Genomic DNA, 17,400 nt, shown 5'->3' on the forward strand with positions numbered 1-17,400 from the left:
ATGTCCAACTAACTATAACTTTCCCTAAAACCTATGGTTTTTTTCAGTGAATTTCAAAGTTTTTTTAAATGCTTATTTCTAACTATAACGTGCCTGAAACCTATGGTTTTTTCAGTGAATTTCAAAGGTTTTTTAAATGCTAATTTCTAACTATAACGTGCCTGAAACCTGACAGTCTTTAAACAAACAGGCACCAACTTCATGAATAATTCTGGCACAGAAGGCGATTTATTCAAACAAGGTCAGAACCGTTTCAGCGGCAGGACCGCCTTGTTCACTGCATAAAAAGTTCTGTGAGTGACAAACTTAAATACACAACCACCATTATCCCTTGGTTACCAAGGCATCCAGAACATTTCATAGACATAGAAGCTCCTCAGCCACTATGATACATGACAGTGCATAAATTGAAACACAGTGAGGAAAAATAAAAACACAAACAGCATAATAATATATAAAACATTTGTGCTCCCCTAATAATACAGATCATTCATATAAATATTATATTATCCATCATTTCAGCTATGCACATACGTGGGGAAACTATAAGTAACAATTGCTACATCAGGATTTTAAAAACAGAGTTTGCAACTGTAATAATGTGCAAATATTGTTCCTAATGCAGATGTGGCAAAACTCCCGCCTTTTACCCCGGGATGTAACTCTTAATTAATATCTTAAGGTTCCGCCTGTCTGCTCCTGGAGTGGGAGTGAGAGGCCATAGGGGGGGGTTCTACCCTGAGATGTGCGGATAATGGATGAGAAGGTGTATATATATATGTAAACTTTACTGAAACAGGCAGTCACTAGATGATGTCATCAGTGATGTCATCAGCGATGTCATTTGAGATGTCAAAGACCATGTCATGAATGATGTAATATGTGTCATCGTCAGCAGTGCATTATGGGGGTGCAAGTTATAGTTAGCTCAACTAACTATAACGGCCGAATTTCTCTGGTTTTGTACGAGTGAAATGTCCAACTAACTAATCCATCCCTGAAACCTGTGGTTTTCCAGTGAATTTCTAAGGTTTTTTAAATGCTAATTTCTAACTATAACGTCCCTGAAACCTATGGTTTTTCAGTGAATTTCAAAGGTTTTTTAATGCTAATTTCTAACTATAATGTCCCTGAAACCTATGTTTTTTTCAGGGAATTTCAAAGGTTTTTTAAATGCTAATTTCTAAGTATAACGTCCCTCAAACCTGTGGTTTTTTCAGTGAATTGCTAAGGTTTTTTAAATGCTAATTCCTAACTATAATTAACCCTGGGCGTAGTTCGCGAAGTAGCGCTTCGCGAAGCTACGCAAAGTGCACTTCGCACTACGCAAGCTACACGTAGCACTTCACGAACTGCGTAGTACCTTGTTCGCACTGTGCAAGATGTCGTTTTCAATGATTGCACAGTGCGGACAAGCAACCGGCACTGTGCAATCATTGAAAATGGCATCTTGCACAGTGCTCGAGTAGATTTTCACTCGAGCGGCAGCTTTCTCAACACGAACTGGTAGTTTCTCATCGCGAGCGGTCGCGAGCATACGCGACCACTCGCAATGAGAAACCTGACCTCCTCGCGTTGGGAATCTCGCCAGGAGGTTTATTTTCCATGCTCGTGATCGCCAACTTGATGTTGCTGATCGCGAACAAGGAAAATGTCTCGCGGGGATGGCATTTTGCTTGCTCGCGGTCGCCAACTTGACGTTGAGGACTGCGAGCAAGCAAAAAATGACCGCAGCACTACGCAACACTACGCTACGCATGTTCGCACTGTGCTACGTGCAATTCGCATAGTGCGAAGTAGCGCGAACTTCGCAAACTACGTGAGCGTAGCGTAGTGCTTTGCCCAGGCTTAACTATAATGTCCCTGAAACCTATATTTTTGTCAGTGAATTTCAAAGGTTTTTTAAATGCTAATTCCTAACTATGCCTACAGAGGTAGGACATGTGCAGAAAGAGGAAGAAAAGGGGAGAAAGAAGCAACAGAAATGCAGAAAGAGGCAACAGAAGTCCAAAAAGGCAAATAAAGGTGCAGAAAGAAGCAAGAACTATGCAGAAAGAACCAACAGAGGTGCAGAAAGAGGCCTTCTTGCAAAGTCATCCTGTGCCCCCAACTTTTTGCTGACAGGTACTGGTGGTAACTGATTCTGACTATCAAGGCCCAGAGCCAGTGCTATGCTGAAAGACACTTAGAATACAGTGAAAACACTTACATACACTATGGGTTGGGGTATTCCTATAATTGGCATGACCTCTCCTGTAAGGCCCTATTACATAATAGGGCAGGGGGATTAAAATTACCTCTAAGTTTGAGGTGCATAAAGAGGCAAGAGAAGTGCAGAAAGAAGCAACAGAGGTGTCAGAACCGGCAAGAGAGGTGCACAAAGGAGCAAGAGGGGTGCAGACAAAGGAATGAGAGTTGCACAAAGAGGTGAGAGAGGTACAGAAAGAGGCAGGAGTGGTGCAGAAAGAAGTAAGAGAATTGGAGAAAGAAGAAACAGAGGCGCTGAAAGAGGCACAAAGGGTGCAGAAAAAGCAAGAGAAATGCAGAAAAAAGCAACAGAGGTACAGAAAGAGGCAAGAGAGGTGCAGAAACAGGCAGGAAAGGTGCAAAAAGCGGGAACAGGAGTGCAGAAAAAGGGCAAAAGAGGTGCAGAGAGAGTGGAGAGGGGTGCAGAAAGAGGCAAGAGGGGTACAGAATGAAGCAAGTGAGTAGCAGAAAGACAGAAGAGAAGTGCAGAAACAAGCAAGAGAAGTGCAGAAAGAGGCAAGTGAGGTGCAGAAATAAGCAAGGGCAGTGCAGAAAGAACCAACAGAGGTGCAAAAAGAAGCAAGAGTGGTACAGAAAAAGGTAGAAGAGGCGCACAAAGAGGAAAGAGAGGTTCAGAAAGAGGCAGGAGGGGTTCAGAAAGGAAGAGAATTGCTAAAAGAAGCAACAGAGGTGCTGAAAGAGGCGCAAAGGGAGAAAAAAGAACAAGAGAAGTGCAGAAAGAACCAACGGAGGTATGAAAGATGCAAGAGAGGTGCAGAAAGATGCAAGAGAGGTGCAGAAAGACGCAAGAGAGGTGCAGAAACAAGTAAGAGAAGTGCATAAAGAAGTAACAGAGATGTAGTAAGGGGGGCGTGGGGTGGAGAAGGAGGCAAGATGGATACAGAAAGAAACAAGAGAGGTGCAGAAAGAGGGAAGAGGGGTGCAGAAAGAGGGAAGACTTGTGTGAAAGAGACATGAAGGTTACAGAAAGAAGCAACAGAAATGTACAAAGAGGCAATAGAGGTGCAGAAAGAAGCAAGTGTGGGTCACAGACCATTAGTACCAATTAAATAACCACATTCAGCAATAAGTAACAGTTGACCATTCTTGGTTTGCACAGGGCCTTCAAACATGCTATAACACTTGTTGCAGCATTTTGGTAACTTTTGAGCTATTGAGTTAGAAACAATGTTTTTTTTGTTCAAATTTGCAGATTAGGCAGCAGATGATGGATTGTGTGGCAAATGCAGAAAATTTATAATTGTGCAAAAGTCGGTGCAGCCAAACAGTCACATAATTACAGTGGCCCTGCTCATACCTCTTTCTAGGTCCAGAAGTGCTCCTCAGTGGTTCCTTCTTTTTTTGTCTCATTGGGTTAATAGTTTAGCTTCTATGGAAATGAAGAAGACTAAACCTGAGGTTACAACTCTACAACACAAACTATCATACTACACAATTACTCTCCATAACACATAATCCCACTGTACATAATTCCTACACACTAAATATCACATACTTTCTATCCACATGATTCCACTACACATAACCTACATCCTCTCCACTCCAAGTAACATTATTAAAACACTTTTACATTTACATTGCCAATAGCTCTAACTCTCGCAAATGCAAAACCTATTACATTGCAAATGCTTCTTTAACTAGTAGTCACATTTGCAGAGTGGTGGAGAAAGGGTGCTGGGTCCCTGACCAGCGCTCAGGAATTCCACTGCGTAGGCGTTGCTAACATGCAGCTCCCCTTGCCCAAAAGCAATTCTGCTTTGCTTTGGTAGGCCGGGAGCCATGCTCCCGCCCTGCCATAGCAAATGCCTATGTCCTGGGGGTGGGCACCCCGGGACATTGCAGGAGCAAGCCCTGGGGCCATTGAAGGCTCCACTAGGGGGGCCACGCATCCCCCCAACATATGTGCAAAGCCCCTGGGACGTGGTGGTCTGGGGGTACGCTACATACCCCCGCATATAAATTACTGTATGCCCCGGTGAGGTAGTGGTCTCCGGGGCAGTGTGGGGTGCATGAGCCCCCCACCACACCTTTAATTTAATAAAAAATCCCCTGGGAGGTGGCAGTCTCTAGGGCTGCAGGGGGCCACCATGCCCCCGCACTTAATGATTAAATCCCTGGGGAAGTGGCTGTCCCTAGGGTTGCGCAAACTTTTTATTACATTTTTTTTAATAAAGCCCTGGTGAGGTTACGGTCCCTGGGGCTGTGGGGGCGTTGCGAGCCCCCCGCATTTGAATAAGGATTGCCCGGGGAGGAGGTGGTCCATGGTGCTGCAGGGGCCCTGCACCATTATTAAATATTGCCCCCGGGACCAGGCCCACTCGGGGGCTTTAAGAAAACAAAGTGCGGGAGACTTTCGGAGTCGAGCACCCAGCACAACTCTGGACGAATTGTTTTAAAAATATGCTTTTTTGGGCCTGGGGGTCCCTGCCCCCTTTTGATCATTTCTAATGGTTTTTTTCCTTTTTTTGGCTCCTCCTCAGTGCTCAGATATTGAAACCCTTAACACCGGTACCCAGGCTAGTAGGGACAACCAACATGCTTCCAAAGTTCACGTAAGGATGACTTCACTGAGCAGCATCCCAGAGATTAACAAAGTCCCTGTCATTGGTAAATTGGGTAGTCTGGACATGCATTGTTCTCTTGTAATCCCGATAGAGAACACTCCACTGAATGGTACCCTGGAATCTATTCAAGAAGACAGTGTAACCATCTCTGAGTATGGCACACTTCTGTCCTGGAACATCGCAGGACTGAAATCTAAGTTGAATGATCCTTACTGGGTACGATTCATCAATTCTTATGACATTTGCTTATTCCAAGAGACCTGGCTACTGGAGGCTCAGTCTGTAGCGGGTTTTTTGAATTTTAACGTCTTGGCCGTAAAGGGCAAAAAGGGGCGTCCTTCAGGTGGTCTCACCACCTGGATTAGACAGGACCTAGGTATTATCGTCAAGGAGCTTTCCACCTCTCACCCAGATATCCAGCTACTTAAGCTTAAGTTTAGAAACGGCAAATCGCTGGATATCTACAATGTCTATGCTAGAAGTACTGGGGGCAAGAAATCCGATATTATAGCACGTTTGGAGGAACTCTTGCTTCTTTATTCCCACCACTCACATGTTATTGTAGGTGGTGATTTTAACGTAACCTTTGAACCCCTTTCTGGTATTGATTGGAGAATCTCGGCGGCTGAGGATGGCTTATGGGGTGTCCCATGTTTAGATCTTGAACCTGTCACTCGTTGGTCTGAACTGGCAATCCAGATCAACGCCCTTTGTTTAAGCAAGGGGCTTCGTGCAACTAACGGAAGGACTGAACAGGATAAATCTGGATCTATCACCTTCAAGAGTGGTTCCCGCACAAGCAGGATAGATTACATCCTTCTATCTTTAGATTTATGGGAATCCCTGAAGGGCATGGAAGTTATAGCCAGATTGGAGAGTGATCATAACCCTCTCTCTCTGACTATCTCGCTTTGGGTGTTTCCAACTACCCATAATAATTTTTCTCCCCAGGCCCTTCAAGACGTGGTTATTTCTAATGATATGCGTCACGTAAAGTGGGCAAAGGTTGCTCAAAGCCAAGAAAGCTTAACTCATATTTTTAATAGATTAGTGCTTGCCACTCAGGATATGGGGGCCGTACTTAACCAGTGCCCATCGGCAACTCATTGTAATCTGGGAACTTCGATCCATGAATCCTTCTTCTCAGAACTTAAAGATATTTTTATTAGACCCACCAAAAAAACTAAAACTAATATCGACTTCTCATTACGTTGGTATTCTACCGATTGTAGAGAAGCTCGTGCTAATCTGGGCACCGCATTGAAATCAGGCGACATTTCCTTAGTTCGTCCCGCTAGGTATGCATATAAGCAAGCCATCTTTAAAGCTAAGAGAGCATGGGACTTTCAAAGATGGCAGGAACTTAGGGAAGCAGGTGCCCATAAAGACATGAGACAATTCTGGTCAGTTTTTAAATGGGGGGCTGGCGGTAACCCTGATAAACCACAAAACTGGGTTACACAAGATGATTGGGTCATGCATTTTGAATCTTTATATGCAACTGATGAAAACATATGCCCATCTCTAAACTATCGATATACTTTTTACAATGAAGATGCCTTTAGTCTGGGTGATGTTGTTACTGCCCTTAAGTCATTGGTTCCTGGGAGGGCTCCTGGGATGGATGGAGTCCCTGCTGATATTTTTTCCTGTAATAGTGAGTTATGGGGTAACTACATTTTAACTTTAGCCAATTTGATTGCTAGAGGCGCTCCTATCCCGACATCCTGGAAGGGAGCAGAAATTATTCCAGTGTTCAAGAAGGGGGACAAGTCTCTCCCCGCTAACTACCGTCCTATCAGCCTGATAGATACCACACAAAAGATCTTAGGCAGGTTGATCTTGAACAAAGTGTTGGATTGGGCCCTAGATAATGCAATCCTTTCCCATCTACAAGCTGGCTTCAGAGCAAGAATAAGCACCATCGATCAGGTGCTGCATTTTGCTATGCTTTACTGGAAGGTGGTCTACTTGGGGGGAGGCAGCCTCTATGCAGCTTTTATTGATCTTAGGGCAGCCTTTGACTTAGTCCCTCGGCAAACCCTATGGGCTGTCTTAGACAATCTGGGGATGCCAGCTGTTCTAGTTTCTCTAATTGCTAGACTCCATTTAGACAACTTTGCGCAGATCAGATGGGGTGGTGTTGGACAAGTGACCAGGCAGTTCCCCATCCAAAAGGGGGTCAGGCAGGGCTGCGTCCTCGCGCCAACCTTATTTTCTCTATACATTAACGACATAGCAAAACTATTAATAGATGCGAAAGTGGATGCCCCTTCTCTGGCAGGTGCGAAAATTCCTATCTTAATGTTTGCCGACGATTGCCTCATAATTTCCAAAACCCCGAGCGGCCTACAGAGGTCCTTAAGTTTGTTTGAGGAGTTCTGTTTAGCCCGTGGGCTTGAAATTAATGTCTTAAAGTCTAAATTCATGTCTTTTAACCAACCAAAATCTTTTAAATGTAAGATATTTATGAATAGTTTGCTATTGGACCAGGTCCAAGATTTTACCTATTTGGGCATTTGTATTCAGCATGACTTGAGCTGGAAAAAGCAGGTTAACTTGGCATCTCTTAAGCACTCTCAACTCTCTGGTGCTTTAAGTAAAGAACATGCCAAATCTTTGACCAAACCCATTGATCCTGCTCTTCGGGTCTATGATGCAAAAGTGGTTGGAGCTGCACTTTATGGAGTTGAATTGTGGGGATTTGAAAATCTACATAAGCTATCTTCCTCTGAGAATAATTTCCTTCGAAATTTAACAAGTCTACCACAGAGCACTCCCCTTTGCCCTCTATTCTATGACCTTGGTATGAGACCGATAGCATTAATTGCCTCATTCCGCCCTATTCTATACTGGAGGCGGTTATGGGTTACCCCCGAACTTAGGCTTTTTGCTCTTGGCCTCATGGATATTATTAAACTGGACATTTGCCGAAAGGTCAAGTGGCTCCGTAGGATCTACGAGTCACTTCGGGACTTGGGCCTAAAAAATCTGTGGGAGGATCCTCAAAATGCTTGTTTCCCCACCAAACAAGTCTTGAAGGCTTTGTACTGGGAAATGGTAGCATCCAGAGTTTTCAGATCAACAGCACCGCTTTCACTATCTGGCATCTTCTTCGACTTTAAGGATACCATTTCCTTGGCACCTTTTTGGGATGAGATAACCAGTCCTTTGGACCGGAAGCTTTATTTTCAGTTCAGAGTTGGTAGTCTCCCAGTAAGAGAGTTTACATCTAGATGGTCTACAGAAAATGTACTTAATTGTCCTGGTTGTACTGCACCTGTTGAATCTGTTAATCACTTTTTGTTCCAATGCCCTTCCTACATAATCCCTCGACAGACCTGGCTTAAACCAATGTGCCGGACCTTGGGTACCACGAATACCAAGGTGGCTGTTCGCATTTTACGATCTGCTGAAACTTCATTTGTTTACATATCTGTTGCAAAGTTTCTTGGCAGGGCATGGGTGATTAGGAGTAAAATGCTGTCTTGATTAATTTTCCTTCCAATGAATTGCTGAATCAGTTTGTAAATATCTCTATTTATTTATTGTTTTAAACCATTTTTAAATATCTTAAAATGTTCTTATCTTTTAACATGTATGATATAAATATGCTTTTATGACAATCGTCGAATAAAGCTTTCTTGACTTGACTTGATATCTTTATTTTTTTAATTTCTCAGGAACAACTGGACGGATTTACATCATTTAAAAAAAAGGGCGCTTTCTGAACCAAGAGCTATCTTTTTGCCAAATGTGGTGAAATTCCGTTTAGCAGTTCGGGCTGTAACCTGTTCACACAGGACTAATCATTGGCTAAAACACATTTCACTCAAATAATGTGTGTTGTGTTGTGGTTGCAGACCAACAGACTTTCTGTCTCAGTTTGGCCCATTGACCAAGTCTTTTGTGCCGGGGGCTTGAAAGTCAATTACGTGGCTGTGTTCTGGAAAGAAAATTCTGAAAACATATCAATAGCATCTACTCTTTCCATGCAAAGAGAGAGGTGTAAAGTTCACTTCTTCTCAATTTTAACAAGTCTTCCTGTTTAATTTGGTCTGTTTATATCTACCAAATTGAAAATGTAGTAAATGAAATTTCTCAAACTGCAGTGAATCGAATTGTACCATCTCATCATCTGTGATGTACTGTGCACTCTAATATCTGAATCAGTTCACAAAACGTTATGGACGGCAGGTTGAAGTTGACAAATAGGAAGAATATCTGGGTGTCAGCCGAGAGCTCTCCTCCCTAACAATTAGCCAGCAAAAAGTCTCCCCATCTAACTACCCTCAATCAATTATAACATTTATCACTTTCTCAATGTAATATGTCGCTTCAATATTGTTTGTGATGTGTTGATCAGGAGGCTGGGCAATTTGGGGTTAGGTGGCCTTAAAGGTAGCATGAGCAGGGCATCTCCATTTGTCTCCTTGCGGTGCTCCTCCACAGAATGGCATCAGCAGGAGGACTGGCCATCAAACTCGCCATAAGCATTTTAATTAGTAATAGTGCCTTACTTTATTAAAATTATAGTGAGGTGGCAAATGGTGGTTTCTCAGGAAGCAAGAAAGGATGTAAATCAGTATATAGTCCTCCCTACACAAGAACCAATCGTAACACTCCACAGCGAGCTCTCTTCAAATCAATTTGTAAGTGTAATAGTATCTCAAAGTATTTTAGGATTTTTAGTATTTGCTTACAGCGCTTCATGGCAGGGAGGCAGGTGAGCTGTTGAGTCAGGGTAAGATGGCCAATCAGGATACAAGGAGACAGCAACTACCGGTGTTAGTTCATAGCAATCCTCTGCATACAGGGACTGGCAAAAGCTTTGCAACAAACTCTCCTCAGTTGATTGTAGAGTTTTAGTAGTGTGTCAAAATAAATATGTCACTGTGATCATCTACTCACAAACCTTTATATTGAGGGGCAGAGGACAGTCTGGGCAGAACAAAGTTGGATTGCCAATCAGTTGGCACTGAAGGAACTGCATATGTACCTGCAAAAAGACTCACTATTCCTTGGTGTGAAAGTTAAAAACTGATATGACTCAACCTTAACCAGTGCTTTGCCAATGCCTCTTTAATGGCAGTATTTCTTAGAGCATAGATAAATGGATTGAGCATTGGAGTCACAACTGTGTACAACACAGAGCCTACAGCCTCATTCCCATGGAAATAGTCATGAGGGGATTGAAAGTAAGCAAACATGAAGGTCCCATAGAATAGACTGACTACGGTCAAGTGAGAGATGCAGGTAGAGAATGCCTTCCATCTATCCTGGATAGAAGGTATCTTCAGGATAGTTGTTGTTATTAACGTGTACGAAAAGAGCATCACTACCACTGATGAGAAGCCAAGCATCCCGCCTGAGAGCAGGAGAGCTAGGATATTACTTGTGGGGTCAGTGCAGGAAAGACTGAGTAATGCTTTAAGATCACAGAAAAAATGATTAATGAGCCTCGAGCCACAAAAGGATAGTCTGCGGGTGGAAATTGTATGTACCATGCCATAGAGAGAACTGACAGCCCAGGCGATGGTGATCATCTGTGCACACACTCTTCTGTTCATGATTCTGTTGTAATGTAGTGGGTGGCATATTGCAACATAGCGATCATATGCCATTGAAGACAGGATCAAGTCCTCAGTGCATGCAAAGTGCAAGAAGAAATACAGTTGAGTAAAACATCCAATGAATGAAATTGTCTTATTCTCTGTAAGAAGGTCCACAAGAGCCTTGGGGAGTGTGTCTGAAGAGTAACACATGTCCAAAAAGGAAAGATGACTAATAAGGAGATACATAGGGGACTTAAGATGAGGTTCAACACAGGTGATAGTGATGAGAAGGAGATTTCCAGACAAGGTCACAATGTATATCAACAAAAATAGCACAAAGAGGAGGGACTGAATCCCATGGATGGGTGACAGTCCCAACAGGAAGAAGTCTGTGGCATTGCTTTTGGTCGTCTGTTCCATCTTCTGCATTAAATTTTAATTGTATCATCTGTAGAGTGAGAAGCAACATTTAAAAGGTACATGAAAGGAGAACTTTACAATTACAAACTGAAACATTTCATCTTTTTTAGGAATATATTCAAGTTCTATTTAGCTTGGTTTTAATATGTTTCCAATATTTGTTTGGGGCATTTGTTTATCCGCCAACTTTACTAATCTAATTCCTTATTTAAGGCATTTTAAGATTACTTGACCTGCTACAAGGCCTCATGTCAAGATATATTAAAGTTTTGTTGTGCATGAGATGCTTGATTATAAATAAAGACTACAAATTTATATGGAAGAACATCAGCTTATGATATTCTAAAATGTGGAGTCTGTATGAGTCCCTTACAAAGCCAGGGTGAAGTGAGAGATCTAGAAAGAAGGATCCCCCAAATAGATTTCCAATTCGGTAATATCTGCTTACTCAACACTGTGCATCAATCTACCCTGTCCACCACTCTTTCTACTTTTGATGAAATGTTTCAGAAAAGAAACCAGTGCCCATTTTGTAAAATAATGAGTGGCTATGCACAAAACTGAGAGTCAGTGAACCACTGGCTCAAATTAAGCACTGATTCCAACACACCTCACTCCCACCCTCAATCAATTAGACAAAATATTGATGATCCCATAACAGCTATGTAACTATCCTTCTATAAACATTGGAAACATACATGACTGACTCCTGCCCTCTTGCTGCCTCAAACACCTTGCTGTTCTTCAGGGCCAGGTCTTTGATGCATAAATACTACTAGTAATAAACTCAAAATGAATACAACAATATTCTTGTCATGGATTGAGATGCTAGGCAGTAAATCGCATGACTGTCCTTATCCTCTCTGAGTATCTAACTCCACTGAAGTCTGAAATGCTTCCAGACAAAACAATTTGGGTAAAATGGGGGTTAGGTAAGAGATGGGTTGAAACAGGAGTCTCTCTCATGCAGAGAGAGTCAGGTTTTCACACTAAATAAATTATGACAATTTCGTAAAATAACATCAGTTAAAGTTCAAGAATAATTAACCAGATTTAATACATAGCTTGCCAGTCTTTGAAGGTAGGTGCAGTTTACGAATACCAAAAATACCAGGAACCTTTTTCAGCATCAGCAGAACCATGGGTGAATGGCAGCAACACCAAAAGATGGAAAACAAAGTGCAAGGAGTCAAGTCTCCTAATGACAAACACCAGTGTGTAAGGTAATGTACAAGGAACTTGGAGGAAGGGTGCCAACAATGGTGCACAGTAAAGAGGCTGGTAGTGAACTAAATTATGTCAATAATGGAATACTGATGGAACCACACAAAATGTTGACAGGCAAGAGATACATGTTGACACATGCTGGGATGGCCTTTTGTGCTTCAGCTATCCAGACCCTCTCATCTAACAAAGAAATGAGTTCTACCAGGTGGAGGTTATAGGTCTAGATTCAGAGGGGTTTAGTAACCTTTAATCTCTGTGTCTTTCAAAACCCGCAAAGGTGAAAAACATTAAATGTGTATCAATAACTATTTGTGATGTTACATGATAGAGCCCTAATGTGTATGTGGTTTTCTTATCAGTGCCTTTGACCAATTCCTCACAATTCCTATAAGTAGTCCTGCTATATACATTTCTTTACTAAAATGTTTCAGGATTCAAACCTAAATGATGCAGTTTATTATTTGAGGTCATTTTTCCATATCCAGTCAGGGCACAGGGATAAAATACTTTCCTTAATCAAGTCTCAAAGCAGTACAGGTAGCCCTATAGAAGCATATGCTTATCAAAGATATTGTCAGCACTTTTTCATACTATACTTTCCTTCTTAAACAGATTACACAGACCTCAGTGCACCAAAAAAGAATGAGAGGGTGTCCAGAGAGATTAGAATGGCGCCAACAAAAATGACACTTAATCATGTACATGATCAATCTGTAGATTAGAGGTTTCCATGGTGCATAAATATGCTGGGTCCGCCATGTGTGTGGTCTGGTGGAACCACCAAGTCAAAGTGTATGCCAAGAGAGTGAGATATATTGTGGCATCCACTTCAAATTTAGCTATGATAATAGTACATATACAACATGTATGGATGTACTTTCATCACAGAGTTTGCTGGAAGGTAAGCAGGAATCACAAGATATAGCAGGCGGACCGCTCTCAGTGGAGTGGAGACCAGGGCTTGCATTGACCTCTGGCCCAGCAAGCAATCTGTCAGACTCCCTCACTCTAAAAAAGGGCAGGATTTAATCAATTTTCAGGATATTAAGGGAAATTGTAATGGGGGTCTTGTCTGATATGGATCCTATCTGTTAGGCATTGTCTGCATAGAAGAGTATGTTGATATTTTATGAGCTGATGATGTCTGCTACTGGAGTCATGTAACGTTGAGCTGAGGGATGATATTTAAGGGACTCCACATATGAGGTTATTGGCCTTTGGTGTGAAGGGTGGCAAGATGAGGAAGGAACACATCTAGTTGAGTGCAGGTCTTTATATGCCTGTCTTGCGTACTTTTCTGATCAGTGTGGAGTGAAAGACCGTGTTGAAGGCTGCAGAGAGTAGTGTAAGATTCTGCTGTGTCTCCAAAATCAAGGAGCCTGATGTTGACGGTTGCTGCAATGAGGGCAGTCTTGGTGCTGTGGTTTGGCTGGGCACCTGATTACATGGTGTCTAGGACCTTTTAAAAGAGGAATTTGTTAGTGGCTCTTCCCATCACTGTGACTGGATAGGGTAGAAGGGACATCGGGTGGTACTCTGCTAGCTGCGTGGAGTCTTCTGAGGGTTTCTTTAGCAGTGTGTTGACCATTGTGTGATTCCAGGCATTCAGGACCATTTCAGAAGTGATGGAGGTAAAGACTTTCCTGATAGGGGCAGATCCCATGTTGTAGTTTTGGATAGTTGCCCGAAGTGGATGGTTCTCATGGTGATGGCTGTTTCATCTGTGGTGAGAGCTTTCTATGCCTTGATTATAGACTGGAGATGAGGGTGCATGGGTTGAAGTTTTGTATATGACTCTGATTATGTTGCTGAAAGATTCTGAGAGGTTTTCACATAGTACTCATGAGGGGGTGATGTAGTTTAAGCTGGCAACTGGTGACGTTAAGTTTTTGATGATCCACTCTTGAAACTCTTGGCTAGGCTCTTTGCTATGGACTTCTTTTTTGTTACTTTGATTTGTTGGTGGTAGCATCACAGAGCTGTCTTTTATTTCTTTTTGTCATTTTCTAGGTGGTTTGTTTTCGTATTTCTTTCCAGCTGTTTGCAGTCTTGTTTTTTTGCACGGAGCTCCTCAGTGTACCAGCTGGTCTGCTTCTGTAATCTGCTCTGTGTGTTGGGTTAATGGGGTGTTAGGAAGTCAGCACATTTTGTAACCCATTTGTCCACTTCTTTGATGTCACTATTTAGGTCTTTGGTGGAGGTTGGTTGGTTCAAGCACAGGGTGTCCATCCTGTTGGAGTGCTGGATGCTGTCCCAACTTCATTTGGCCATGACTGTGGTGGCAGGTCTTGTTAGGCGGGGATGCTAATACAAAATTGGATGGACAGTCCAGGTGAGCAGCATGGTTGTGGTAATTTCAATATTTTGGACGGTGTTTAAGACAGGGTCAATGGTGTGTACAGCAGAGTGTGTGGGTCTGGTGACGTGTTGTGTCAGTCCCAGGTTCTTAAGGCTCCCAAGGAGTACAGTAGTGTAAGTGTTGCTCTTGTCTTCTAGTTGGAAGTTTTTGTCAGTCAAAGAAATGTTTATTTAGACCGTAGGTCCTTAAACCATATCACAAACAAACATGACAGCTTTTTATAAACACATTCTCTTAAACACCTCCTCTTCCTGTTGTAACCTTCACCATGACATACAAATAAAAAACTGTCATCATAAGTTACCTAAAAGTTGCTGATCTATATAAACATAAAAAACATTTCGACGGCAATCATATACCTTCCAATAGCACATGATATATCCAAGAAAAACATTTTGATTAAATGTTCCACAGCTTGTACATGATTTATAATAACATAGTCTGAAAACATTGGGTGCAAAAACATTTTCCATGTGGTAAAAACCTTTAGACAGTCCAATATAATGTGCAGAATATTGCATTTAGTGCTTAGATCACATATACAGTTCGCCCCAAAATCAATCATGGCCACTCTTATTTTATCATTTGTTAAGCAGGGGTTAATTCTGACCCTTATCCTTACCCTTATCCTTAACACTTCACTTCTTCGCCAACGATTAGGTAATAGATCCATATATGGGAACCATGCTGCATTTACCATGAGTTAAACATAAAATAAACTGATTTTTTCCCCCTCAAGATACTGTTGATCATAATCTTGGGACAGTTCCTTTCCCAATGCACTGAGCTTACACTTTGCAACCTTCATTTGTAAATTCTACTGACACAAATTGACTCTTATATCTCTACAGGCTTTCTCTAAAATCTTTCTAACCTCATTTGTCCTCTTCAGTTCACTTTGAAAAATATTTCATTTTTACACAACTGTGAGACCTTTTGCTCCTCTCATGTGTTGCAAGAACCACACTAATGCCATACAGGCCATTATATTCCATGATACCATGCCAGCCTCTATTCTTATCATGTAGATGTTTTTTAAACATTTCCTTTCTTTAGCATCCCACCCGCTGTTACCACTTAGATATAGCAATTCAGCTCAATGTTGGAACTGTGGGGGATCGTGGCCCCGTGGGTGTCCAAGGCAGGCCTGTCTGACAACGCAGCATAGTCCTTATTGAATTTTTTCAGGCCACTAACTTAGGCATGAGCTCTAACTTCCAAATGGGCATTCCATTTCAGGTACTTCTGAAACCAGACCTCTATATACTTATATTCCTCAACATTTTCTAGCTTAGTAGGACCCAAACACCAGCTAAACTTTTTTAAACATTTTTTACCAAAGCTCAGTGCCTTTGTTTTCTCCATACTTACTACTAGTTTTTTATGGCTAGAGTATTCCATAACCAAGTCCAGCTTTCTTTATAGACCTGCCTCTGTCTGGTCTACAATTATGAGATCGTGTGCACACAGAAGACATGCAACATGTTTGCCTTCTATTTTGGGGCTAATACTCCAAGCCACCCCCAGGGTTGATGGCAGGTCAACTATATATAAAGATAAGGTTAGGGGAGCCAAGACTCACCCTGTCTCAATCCATTTTCAATCAATATTTTCTGCATCGATTGGAGAACATGGAAGCCGGCTAGCAAGGTCCGGTCGTGCGCTCTGAAACTGCTTTGCTGGAGTAATGATGTAGCGGCTGACTTAGAATGGAAACTCCTCCCAAGATGTGCCTTAGACGTAAGGAGGTGGTTGGGGAAAGCGAGTAACTAAACTAGAAAATGCTTGCTCTTGTGCTCAATTGTGTGGTTTTACATGTTTGGGAGTCTGGGAGGTATGGCGGCAGTTGAAGAGCTTAGCAGATGTCCGGAATCCAGAAGGATCACTGCTGTGGGCGGAGGCAGCAGCAAGCTCGAAGCACAGCAGGAGGGCAGCAGGCAGGATTTCCTTCTGCGAGGTAGTGAGCGCTGCAGGGTCAGAGTTGTGCCAGCAGAAGCTCCAAAGCTGGAGAATCTCTTGTGCCCCGGGAGAGGCAGTGGACTGGAGCAGAGTCATGCATGACACTGGTAAGTGCCTGGGAAGGAAGGAGGGTACACAAGCCCCATAAGTTTTGAGTAGGGGAGTGGGGGGATGATCGGAAGAGCCAGGTGAGAGGAAAGACACTTGTGCCGGATCTGCAGCTACGGGAACCTAATGCGAAGCAGGGGATAAACTATTGGAACTAGGAATTTGGACATAAACCCCCCACCCACACCAAATAAAAATGCAGTGCTGGTTCATATTTCACAAAACCAGAAGGGGAAGCAAACTAGCACTCTGCCCCCACCACTATCTGTTTCATCTAGAGAAAGGGGAACGGGACCCAAACTCAAAATTATCCCCTCACTACGATCTTTCTTTAAAGGTCAAGCTAGACTGCCATTTTTAGATTCTGCAGTGAGCGAAGCTAACACACAAGAAAAAACCCACAACATGTTAACAGAGGAGGAGGGTGAGAGAACAGAAGGGTAAGGTTTTACACTCAGCAATACTTTTCAAGAGCTGGCAATGAGGGACCATGAGAAGGCTCTGTGCTGCGAACGGGGGGGGGGCCAGAACCACGTTCAGAGTCAGAGCGACTCTGCTGACGGTGTTGGGGCGTTGGCAGAGCCACACAATCCTAGGGAAACTCTACAATACCCTGGGGTGGAAACACTGATGGAATTCATGATTCTAGAGATGAGAGCGAATTTTGCTACCTCTGAGAATAATCAGGTTAAGATCCAGGTGACATGTGGGGCCTTAGAGGAAAAAATAAATGAGCATCCTGATGAATCATGTGGCAGTAGTAGAAGCCTCATTGGAGGATCTAATCAAAGAAGTTGAGGAGAATCGGAGAGAAATCCAGGCGTTAAAGGCAAACGAGAAAGATCTTAGGGACAAAATGGAATCCTTAGAGAACAATACCTGGGGGAATAATCTAAGACTACTAAATATCCCAGAGGGGAAAGAGGGTGAAGACGTTGAG

The 17,400-nt window shown here is 42.6% G+C and overlaps 1 protein-coding gene across 1 annotated transcript in view; it reads right to left on the reverse strand.

Moving 5' to 3' along the window:
- LOC146853734 (olfactory receptor 1C1-like) overlaps nucleotides 1-16,448 on the reverse strand; it is a 169,548-nt gene extending 153,100 nt beyond the window's left edge. The window contains exon 1 of the mRNA XM_085650848.1: nucleotides 16,209-16,448. Coding sequence (XP_085506974.1) covers nucleotides 16,209-16,448 — 240 coding nt within the window. The remainder of the gene's footprint in view (nucleotides 1-16,208) is intronic.
- Nucleotides 16,449-17,400: the final 952 nt, after the last annotated feature.

Source organism: Triturus cristatus, chromosome 4_1, assembly GCF_964204655.1.
Source record: "Triturus cristatus chromosome 4_1, aTriCri1.1, whole genome shotgun sequence".
NCBI classification, from domain to species: domain Eukaryota; kingdom Metazoa; phylum Chordata; class Amphibia; order Caudata; family Salamandridae; genus Triturus; species Triturus cristatus.